Source organism: Suncus etruscus, chromosome 9 (assembly GCF_024139225.1).
Source record: "Suncus etruscus isolate mSunEtr1 chromosome 9, mSunEtr1.pri.cur, whole genome shotgun sequence".
Lineage (NCBI taxonomy): Eukaryota > Metazoa > Chordata > Mammalia > Eulipotyphla > Soricidae > Suncus > Suncus etruscus.
Window position 1 is genome coordinate 15,342,544 of NC_064856.1, and position 11,002 is coordinate 15,353,545.

The following is an 11,002-nucleotide window of genomic DNA, read 5'->3' on the forward strand; positions in this document are numbered from 1 at the left end:
AGGGGTCACTCTGGCAAGTTTCAGGGGACCACATGGGCTACTGGATTGGCACAGAGAAAGCAGCACTCTACCATTGTACTATTGCTCCAGCCCCTGGAAACTTTTTTTTTTTTTTATTTTGGGGGGGGGTTCACATCCAGCAGCTCTCAGGTTACTCCTGGCAAGCTCGGGGTACCATATAGAATGCCAGAATTCGAACCACCATCCTTCTGCATGCAAGGCAAATGCCCTACCTCCATGCCATCTCTCTGTCCCCCCCCCCGAAACATTTTTTATAAATAAGTATATTTGAGTCAAGCATCTACACACCAAGCAGGAATAGAAAGTAGAACGTGTTTGTTCCTTTTGCCTTCTCTGTTGGGTTGTATGTGGCCAGAATATGAAGGTTTGGGGCTGGATAATGCCTGGTAGAAAGGTGCACATTACCCATTTAGACCTTCTGTGTCTGGAGAATTCTGGGGAACCCTTGCGTAGAAGTATTATCTCACATACCATTTCCAATTCTTGACCCGCTGATGGAGGAAATCCACTGTGGGCTTTGCCAAGACCATCTCCAAAACCCTGAGCTGCTGCCATCAGTTTCCTACCTACAAAGGACATGAGTGGTGGGGGCGCTGCTGTGATTCTTTTTTTTTTTTTTTTGGTTTTTGGCCCACACCTGGCGATGCTCAGGGGTTACTCCTGGCTGTCTGCTCAGAAATAGCTCCCAGCAGGCACGGGGGACCATATGGGACACCGGGATTCGAACCAACCACCTTTGGTCCCGGATCGGCTGCTTGCAAGGCAAACGCCGCTGTGCTATCTCTCTCTGGGCCCGCTGCTGTGATTCTTGAGAACTGGTCTGAAGTTACAGCATTGGGGACCATGCAGTCATGGGCACAGCCTTAAAGGGTTCTGAGGGGGGGAGCAGCTCATATTGAGAACTGTGTTAAGAAGTTTGTGGTTCTGTGGTTTTAGCGTAGAAAACCACAGGAACTCCCCATGTTGAGCCCTGTCAAAATAAGGTTTTAGTGAATAGGACTGGATATTGATATTAATGAGTCCCTAGGGGCAGATGGAGATCTGCCCTTTGGGGATGTCCCACCTTCGGGGGTTTAAGTGGAGCCTCCCACCCTCAGAAGGTAGAGATTGAGACTGCACTTCCTACCTGCTCAGTCCTCATGGATATCAGAGCCTTCCCACTGTGTTGGAGTTCACTGGGTAGTCTTAGCAGCTCTTTGACTAGGGAACTGAAGGTGGAGTCTGGTGCCCTGTCCTAATTGATGAGACCAACATTGGGACTAGGGTTTGCACTCTCCACCCTGCCAGTTCTCTAATGCTGAAGTTAGAGGTACCACTAGAGGTGCTGGGGGCTGGGTGGCTTTCTTGGTGGGTAGAAATATGATCAGGCCCCACTAAGGTGCTTTGTGCACCAAACTTTGTTTGTGACAACTGTGACTAAGGGATTTGAGAAAGTGGCAGGAAGAGATTTATGGTCCTCCAACTGCCTCCTGAGTTGACCCAGGAACAGGTGTGGAGTGACAGGCACACAAAAAGCAGAGACGAAAAGGAGCAGGCGGCAGGGCCATTTGTGGTAGCTGTCAGCTGAGCCTGTAAAAGGAGCCCAGACTGCTGAGACAGAAAGGGGAGCAGGCAAGAGCGAGCAGCAGCACAGCGCCCACCCTGACCTGATAGCAGGGGAGAGTCCCAGACAGGGACCTGGTAAGCACCCTGAGGAGCTAGGAAGTGAGTACTTGGAGAAGCAGGGAGTCCAGGAACAGAAGCGCAATTTAGAGTCTTCAGGGATTTTGCTGGGCAGACTCACAAGGCCAGCAGGATGCCCTTAAAGTGGTCTGGGGGAGGTGACAGCCTAGAAGGCAGTGCCAGGCAGCTTACATCACACCTCTTCACTGCCCCATCCTGGTTCCTGGTACCTATACAGAGGTTCCATGCTAGGGCCAGGGCAAGGGTTGGAGTCCTTTATTTCAGGACAGGACTAATTGAGACAGAACTTGGGTATGTATGGGGCTCGCTTTATTCCATTTGGGTGCTTTTCCCCCCACCCACTTTCCCCTAAGTGGTGTACCCATTCCTATAGGGAATGGTGGTCAGCCAGTCTTTGAAGTGTGTGGTTGAAGCCGAGAAAGAAGTCACGAGACTTTTTTTTTGTGGCACCTCCACCACCCCACAGGGTCCTGGGACACTGTGAGATGGGGGAGGCACTAGTTTTTATTTTTTGTAGAGGTGGTCCCTGTCCTCCAGGAGCTTACAATCTAGCCGGGGAGACACAACTAATGCACACTTATACAGTCAGTACAGTTAGCAATTACCACAATATCGACCACAACTGCGTGAGACCAGGGAAAAGCAAGATCAGTGAGGGTCAGGTTGGCTTAGTAGGGCAGGGTTAGTTTACTGCTTGAGTAGGTTCGAATTGAGTGACATTTCTTTAGCGTGAGGTGCGCTTGTGGGGACGGTGGGGGTAAGGAGGACAAGGGGAATAGAGGGAGCAAAGGCAGCAAGGCTGGAATGAATGTGCCGTAGGCAAGGGACAGTGAGAGGGGCCCACTCCCAACCCTCCTCCCTCCGCGAGTCCCGCCACACAGGCACACAGGGGCCTTTTCTGCTGCACCGCAGGAGTCAAGTCTTCAGAGCTGGTGGTGGTGGTGGAGGAATGTTCTTGCTGATGGTGGTCTGGATTTCCGTGGTGGGGCCTGCTGGTATGGAATGGCTGCAGGCGGGGTGGCGCTGTCCAGACTTGGTCCAGATTCTTAATGCGGTGCCTATGCCCAGATCTCAGGGTCTGCTCCTTCCATTCCCCTTGCCCCCTCTACCCCGCCCCGCGGGGGGACCAGTGTAAAGGGGTTTGGAAGGGATCTGGTGGTGTCATCGGTGCTGCTTCTCCGGGGGCCATTCGGGCCCTCACTGACCTTGGCAAGTGCTCCTCTGGCGAGTGAGCACTGGGGCCACCCCATTCCTGTGCGGCACTGGCTCCCGTGCTGGCCTAGAGGCACAGGAGCACCTGGTGACACGGCCGCCCAGGGCAGGGGGCTGGGGTCTCAGTTGGGGGCCCGCTGCCGGCGCTCGCCCAGCACCTGCCGCCCGGTCCGCGACACTGTGTATGCCAGCTTCTGCAGGGAGTACCTGAACACCTGCGGGGAGAGACGCAGGAGACACTAAACGGGAGTCCCCACACATGGACGTGTGCAGCGCCACCCTGCCCGCCCCTGCCTGGCGACTGGGCGCGGGCGCTGCTCGTCCACGAGTCAGGGCAGCTGGAGCTTTTCCAACTGTGCTGAGGGCTACATGGCGGCAAGCTCATTGGACCCACACCTTAGGGTATACCTCACTTCTCGCAATGGGCTGTGTCCCTGGAGTATTTCGAAAAGCGAATCCTACCCAGTAAATGCAGCATTCCAGGAACACCTTGAAGGAAATATGCGATTCTTTTGGCACAGGATCCCTGTAGCAGGGAATTCTCCTGCAAAGGGGAGCTTTTAGGGTAAATGATTTCATGGGCAAAGCGTGTTTTTTTGTTTGTTTTTTACCATTTCTTTATATACAAAGTGCTTTGCCTCTACTTGATTATTTTTTTAAATAAACAAAATTTTCTTTTTTTGGACAAGTCCTGTTCTGTCGATTTTTTTCCCTGCAAAGAGCCTTTTCCTCTCATTGTTTTCTCAAAGTGCTTTTACCTGATTTTTTTTTGTTGGTTCCTTTGTCTAATTTTTTTCTGCAATGCGCTTTTTATCTAATGCATTTATTTTTGGTCAAGTGCTTTTTGTTATTTTTCCTGCAATGCGCATTTTCTTGAATTCATTCCCCCCTCCTGAATCACTTTTTCTCTCATGTGTGGGCTTTTAATTTTCTTGCCTACCTTTTTTTTTAAAAACTTATGTTCCGTCCCATCCTCGCGCTCTTTCTTAAAAGCCGAATTCCCCCCAGGATGAGCCATTAATTGTTTTATGATGTGTACACACTACCAGATCTTTTCATAAAACCAGCGCCCCGCCTCCCTCCCGGGGTTAAGCCTGGGATAGCGGCATTTTCTTACCAATCGTCCGCGGCGGGCGACCGCCGCGCCCCAACTCTTTGTTTCCAGCCAGGCGGCCGGGTTGGCGCGAGCGCAATGGGAAGGGTCTGCCGGTGGAGGGAAGACCGCGGGCATCGGACAAATGTCGGGCACTTGCAGGGCTGATAGCGGGGCTGCGGGCGCGCACACCTCGGGACCCTGGGCACACTTACCTGCAGCAGCACGCGAAAGATGTACCAGCCGATGATGAGCAGTTCCGCGGAGGCTGCAGCCACTGCCGCCATGCTTCCGAGAGTGGTGGTGGGTCGGTGGTGGGGACGGAGCTGCCGGACGCCGGGGTCTTGCCGAGGGCCGTTGGTCCCGGAGTTCGCTGTGGGTGCACTGCTGCAGCCGCTGTGGCTGCGCCTTAAGTAGTCGGCCGCTGCCCGAGTGCGCACGCGCCTGGGGAGGGGTCCGCGCGGAGGGGGTGGCCGCGGGCACTCGGATTCGCCTAAGAGGAAAGAAAGAAAGAAAGAAATAACGATTTTTTTTTCCTCCCCGCTCTCTCCACACTGACCCCCGCCTCCCAAGTTCCCACTCAGCACCCCTCCCCTTCCAGAAGATTCTGCGGCGTTTCCATTGAGTGTAGCTGGAGAGGAGCTGCCGCTCGGAGTAGCGCAAAGGTTTTGAGGGTAGGGGTGCGCGCTTCGGGGCAGGACCCCGCGCCGCGCTGCCTGCAGATCCGAGCCCGGGTGCAGTGCCAGCGTCCACTTCCACCAGAGGCGCGGACGGGAACTGAATTGACAAAGAGCTTTTTGCCCCGCAGGGTGAGGAACGTTGGTGCCTCTTGCGGGAACTCGGCTTCTTTGAACCCTACTCGGCACTTTCCGCTGATAGTCGGTCGATATGCCCTTTGCCTCATGGAGTCTGAACACTTAATCTCTCCTTGGCCCCGCTTCTTACGGCCACTAGATCGTCCTGGGGAGCCGAGTAGGCGCGGGCTTAGGGCACTGGGCTTAGGGCGCGGGCACCGAGCTCCTGGCGCTCTGACGGTCTTCCCCGGGTGGGCGGGATCCCGCAGGGGTTTGGCGCCTTTGTACCCTGGAAGGGATGGGATGCCCTGCGAGGGGTCCGAATACCGCCGGGATAGTTAGATGCTAGTTTCTCCCAGGCTCTGTTAGGTTTTCATCTAGCGGCGTTCATTTTCTGCGGTGCACCAGATGCCTAGACCCGGAGCGGGGTTTTACTACCGCCACCAGAGGGTTCTGACTGCAGCGGCTGTTTTCTAGAGAGGCGGGAAGACTGATCGCCGTAGTCCGCTGCTCCAAAGGACGTATTGCCCGCAAGCTTCCTGGCGCGAGGGCCAACTGGCATTTGCCACTGTGCTGATAGAAAACTAATTTCTATTAAAAGCTCATAGAGGTCAGGCCCTGTCGAGTTAGTGATCCAAAGGAGAGCAGTTTGGATAAAATAGCATGGTGAAATTTTCTGTTCCCATTGACTTTCAAGGAACTTAGATACTTAAAAAAAAGAAAAAGAAAAAGAAATTGGAATATTTATTTGAAAAGGGCAAGTTCACCCCAAGCTGCCATCTTCACACTAAACGTTTGGAGGTACCGGCTGCTACGGCTTCCAACGGACTGATAGCGTGCTTCAACTGCTTTAATTCTCCATTGAGCACTGCTGTGGGACACCAGATACAAAACCTCAGTTTTACTTTGGGGGGCATAGTACAGAGCCCACAGCCCTCAGGATGGCAAGCACAGGGTGGTGTTGTGAGGTCTGGGCCCTTGAGGACGGGCCACAGCCCCAGGAGGCATTACATGATCTCTGCTGGGCAGGGCCCAGGCTCTGCCAGTGCCCTGTGCCAGCCCTGCGGAGGAGCCCTCTTCTTCCCTCTCCCTGGAGAAGCCCCAGTGTCAGAGACTTGGAGAGGAGACTTCCGTGGGCGGGCAGGGAGGAATGGGCATTCACATTTACTGTTGTTAACCATGATCCATTTTCCCAAATAAGTATACATTCTGTTCCTGTTTTTTTGTTTGTTTGTTTCTGTCTTTGTTTTTGTGTGTGTGTGTGTGTGTTTTTTTTTTTTTTTGGTTGTTGTTTTGTCTGTTGTGTTGCCTTTTCTCTCCAGGATCCTTGCTGCCTTGGTGATCCCAGGCTGACAGCCAGAGAGCACAGCGGCTCAGCTCCTGGAGAGTGAGGGTTGAAGAAAGTGGAGGGCAGCCGCCCGCAGCCGCTGGCTCCCATTAGGTCGGTTCCTGCAGCAGTGCCCAGCGGCCTTGGAGAGGCCCTACCCAGCAGAGATCATGTATTGCCTCCAGTGGCTGCTGCCCGTCCTCCTCATCCCCAAGCCCCTCAACCCCGCCCTGTGGTTCAGCCACTCCATGTTCATGGGCTTCTACCTGCTCAGCTTCCTCCTGGAGCGGAAGCCTTGCACGATCTGTGCCTTGGTTTTCCTGGCAGCCCTGTTCCTCATCTGCTATAGTTGTTGGGGAAATTGTTTCTTGTACCACTGCTCTGATTCTCCGCTTCCGGAATCGGCACATGACCCTGGTGTTGTGGGCACCTAACAGCTCAGTTAACTCTCCAAGGAAGCAGAAGACGGGAGGGGAGGCATTGACATAGGTCATAACGCATTGGAGTTTCAAATCCCGCAGACCTGCGGCTGCCACATTCCTGACGGCGCCTTTTTTGGCCTGTGACGTTTTATCCGTATAATGTGAATAAAGGCACTGACCGGTGCTTTTATAGTAGAATCCTATATAGTCAGGGTGATCTTGTGGTTGTGTGTGTTCTGTCCCATCTCCATCCCCAGCTGGCAAGATGGCCACCTCCCTCCATTCATGTGAGGGATCTTCGTTTCAGTTTGATCTGGATGAAGGAAATGCCAGTCTTGTGTCCTGTGACCCATCCTGTTCAGGGTCTCCTCACTTCCAGAATATTACCAGCTCCTTTGTCCCTCTTCTGATTTCCTTTCAGGGTCCCCCGCACCCCTTTTCATTTTGGGAGAGTACCTGTCTAAGACACGGCTCACTTTTGCACTTATCTCTAATTGAAAGAGATTGCTGATGCCCGAGAGCCTCGCTTTTTCATCCCCCTCCTCCAATCTATCCCTTTCAACAGGCTAGACAGAAACTTGTCTTGACTGTTTGTTGTTCAGAAATCTCCAGTGTTTTTTCCACTTTGGTTTTAAGAAGCAACAGGTACCTGTTGCTCTTTTTATCTGAGGAGGGTCTGGGCTCCCCGTGCCTGCCTCACTTCCTTTGTTTGCCCTTCTGCTGGTCTTAACTGTCTGCACGAGGAGCCTCACTATCTCCCATGCATGCTCTGCAGGGTTGAGGTGCACTGTGTTCATGTAGACAGAGCAGTGCCCAGCCGAGTGAGTGGGGTGGGTTTGTTGAGTTTCATGATGGCCATACTCCCTTTGATAGGTGTTTGGATACATTTTGGTGTGCTGTGTGTATGCATACAGGTACAAATTCAAGCGTGTATTCCTTTAAGAAGCTTTATGGAGCGTGTTCTGATACTTGAGGTGTAGTGATGACTAGCTATAGTAGGTGCTGCTACAGTTTTTATTTAGCATGGGAATTGCAGCGTTACCAGCACACTGGACTCCAAGGTGGTTCATACAAGACAGAGCAACAGTGGCCATCATCTTCAGGCCAGGAGTTTCTCCATTCGTACGAGTACCTTATGAAGAACACAGAGGAAGTGACTGTCGTTTGCTTTTTTTCTTCTGCGCTTCAGTAACAAGTGTTGGAAAATAAGACTCTCCTGGCCCCTGCCCACTGGAGATCAGAGTGTTTGTCCCTTCAGTCGGAACCATCCTTCTTCCTCTGACCTGACAGGACAGGAGATGGGCCAGACTGAGGACTGAACTGGAGGCAGCCCATCTAGGGAATGGGGCCTTGAGGCCACACTTGTGGAACATTTGAACTGCTATTCTGGAGCTTCTATTTCTGGTGTGTTCGTTGCACAGCTGTTTGAAATGTTTAATAAAGCTTTATAAACTTTACTTCGTGGTTTTATATGGCTGAAGTCCCTTTGGGTTGTGGTGTTGGATTTCTAAGTTGGTTGGGCTGAGGGGGCAACATGTTGGGGCCCAGTTCTTGGCGCCAGAGTACCTCAGTCTGAAAATTTGATCCGATTTGGGCTGGTTTGAGCAGCTGGTTGGATTGGGGCGGGGGTGGGGGGGGTGAGGATGCCAGGCACGGGCCAGGCAGTGAACAGGAGGGAGTCTGAAAGTTTTCAGAGATGAAACATTTGCTTTTCTCAGCTTCCATGGCTCCTCGCCTGAAACTGTTACCCTCCATAGGAGATTTGAGTAACTGATCCCTTGACAAACAACTTAAGACAGCTGGGGCTCTAATTATCAAGGATTTTTATGGTGCTGCTTTTAAAGTAAAAATAGAGTGAAACCCCTGTGGCATCACAAGTGGAAAAATAAATAAGACTGGTTGTCCAACCAGGGAACTTAAGACCCTGGCTAGAAGTGCCAAGATGGGGCAATTCTGTGTCATCAATGTGTACATAGCCATGACCTCTGAGATATAGCAAATCTTTGAGGGTTTTATGCTGGGTGTTTCCAGTCTCTTCCAGAACGCATAGTTGAAGCATTGCCTACCCAAAGTCCAAGCTTTTCTGTTTATTGAGATAATACATGGAAGGGACTTAGGTAGTTTCAGACTTCTTGCTACAGAGTTTTGTAGCATTTTTTTTTCTACTGTCCTTGAAAATCTCCCCATTTTAAATGGTCTTTTCCGTTTGTTTTATAGTCCTGATGTTTATTTACATTTTCTCTCCTAATTAATTTGCTAACGGTAGGTCTTTCAAATTTCTTTTCCAAGAATCCACTTTTTGATTTTCTATCTGGAAAGTGTTTTTCCAGTTTAACCTGGGTTTTTAATCTCAAGGAATTTGCCTTTTCTGAGTTTCTGGATACTTTCTGTAGTTCTGTGCAAAGTCTTGACAAATGGAGGAATCACTGGTAAGAAGGATTCCCTGTATAGGCTTGTTGGGGGCTTCAGGGGCAAGACCCAGACTTGATTCTCCAGCACCACATGACTCTAGCATAGTGGGAAGACTTAAGAAATTAGACAAATTCCAAAAACAAATTTAACAAAAAAGGCTTTTGTGGGCCCACTCTCCCGTGGAGGCACCTGGATGACAAATGAAGCCAAGATTCTTGCTTATTTTCCTCTCCCTCAGAAAGCCACTTTCTATCTTAAGTCAGGCCTGCTTCAGAATCAGAAACAGACCTTCCTACCAAAGCTTTGTGACCCTTTCCACTGGAGCCTGACTGTCCAAATTCTCCCAAGTGACTGAGAATTTATCACTTTGCTCAACATGCTGTCCCTGACCAATGCAGACCTGGCATTTCCCTTTCTGAGAAGAGTGGGGCCACCAAGCCTTATTCAACCACACCCTGCAGTTCCACTGATCACTATGGGTTCCAGAGTAGACTGACTGTATAGTGTTCTAGATCCTTGAGACCAGGAACTGGGCCACTTTAGGAGTCATTCTGACCCTGATAATGTTTGCATAAAGACCACTTTAATTAAAATGTGCTCTTTGGAGCAAGTATAGCCTTTCTAGCCCTAATATTACTGGGAAACTACTAGTCAATAGTGATCTTGACAGGACAGCCTGTGTATACATTATGATTGGTTCTTGAATGCCTGCGAGTCCAGATATATACCCAGCACAAAGACATCCTAGACGTCTTCCCCTGGCGGTCCACTTGTCTAGAGCAGAGTCTCCAGTGTGCTGGAGCACTTTCCTCTGCATTTGTCGAGAACCAGAGCTGGTACTTAGCAGCCTTCCTCTTCCTTCCTGCCTTGTTACCCAATCAGCAGGTACTGGTTAGAATTCCAGGTAGAACTTAAATTGGGAACTAATTGGTGAACAAGGTAGACAGTCCATGTCATCTAGAGCCATCCAAAGCACTGAGAAGGATGATATGTGGTAGACAGTCCCATGTGTGTGTCACTGGATATATACATTGTGGCACTTTATAAGGAGTCTAAGGGCAGGTTTGATTCACTTGGAGAAGGTTGATGTTCAGGCTGAGACCTGACAATTATACATATTTAAAGAGTGAAATGTAAATGAGCTATTAGCATGTTTCTTACCATCTAGTCAAGCACATCTAGGTTTAATAGAGACTGGCCTGAGAGCACGGTGACTGCAGTCTAGTGAAAACTCAAGGGTGGTATTAGACTATTAGTACTGAAGGGGTCTAAGGCTGACATCCTGATGTCAGACCTCTAACTTGATCCTTAGAACTTTGCAATTTCCAGCTGAGACATTATCAACCAGGATGTGATGATGGGCACTCAGAACCCTTCAGAAGGAATTCTTGGTGGAGGGAACGACGGAGCATTTGAGCAGCGAAAAGGACACTACTGGGTGTTTGGGAAGAAGGAAAAACCCATGGGTGAGATGGTGAAGTTGGGAAGCAAGAGAAATTGGAGACTGGGAGGGAGTCATCAGAAAGATGATAGAAGGTGAGCAAGGTCTGAGAGGGTCACTTGCCCTGGACTCCCCACACAGCTGGAAGGATGATTGCTCTGAAAAGAGGAAGGAATTTAGGGGTACTCACTCCCAACACCTACTCTCCCACCACCCCACTCACCCATCCCCACAGTAGAGATGACCCTGATGACCCTGACTAAAAGCAGCCTTCCAGCCTCCACCCAGCCCCTTGCTTCTTCACTGTTCTGAAAGCCAGCAGAGGGGCAGTTTGGCCTGCATTCATCAAGGCAGGGCTGGAGGCTACTCTTTACTTGAGAAAGGCTTCAAGTACAGAGTGGGTTCAAGGTGAATGGCAAATGTTGGCAGGGTAGCCAGAAAGGTTGCAGACAGAAGCCCTGGGGCTCCCTTTGGGGTACATGAAAAGGACTTCAAATATTGGGCTAGGGTAGACTGGAAAGAGTTTTTTGTTTTGTATCCACATCTGAAGATGCTCAGGGTTTACTCCTGGAGAAGAGTTGAGGCCAAAACAACTCT

The 11,002-nt window shown here is 50.7% G+C and overlaps 2 protein-coding genes across 4 annotated transcripts; one reads left to right on the plus strand and one right to left on the minus strand.

Moving 5' to 3' along the window:
* The first annotated feature begins 1,607 nt into the window (after window positions 1-1,607).
* BLCAP (BLCAP apoptosis inducing factor) lies at window positions 1,608-8,009 on the plus strand. Its single transcript, XM_049779436.1, has 2 exons — window positions 1,608-1,701; window positions 6,126-8,009. The coding sequence occupies exon 2, from the start codon at window positions 6,301-6,303 to the stop codon at window positions 6,562-6,564; it is 264 nt and encodes an 87-aa protein (XP_049635393.1). The 5' UTR covers window positions 1,608-1,701; window positions 6,126-6,300; the 3' UTR covers window positions 6,565-8,009.
* NNAT (neuronatin) lies at window positions 2,191-4,296 on the minus strand. Of its 3 annotated transcripts, none has more exons than XM_049779450.1 (3): window positions 4,225-4,296; window positions 3,330-3,405; window positions 2,191-3,131 (listed from the first exon to the last, which is right to left on the minus strand). In XM_049779450.1, the coding sequence occupies exons 1-3, from the start codon at window positions 4,294-4,296 to the stop codon at window positions 2,902-2,904; spliced, it is 378 nt and encodes a 125-aa protein (XP_049635407.1). In that variant the 3' UTR covers window positions 2,191-2,901. The 3 variants fall into 3 exon arrangements, with proteins under 3 accessions (XP_049635407.1, XP_049635408.1, XP_049635406.1); XM_049779451.1 differs by having other exon boundaries at window positions 3,325-3,405; XM_049779449.1 differs by lacking the exon at window positions 3,330-3,405.
* Window positions 8,010-11,002: the final 2,993 nt, after the last annotated feature.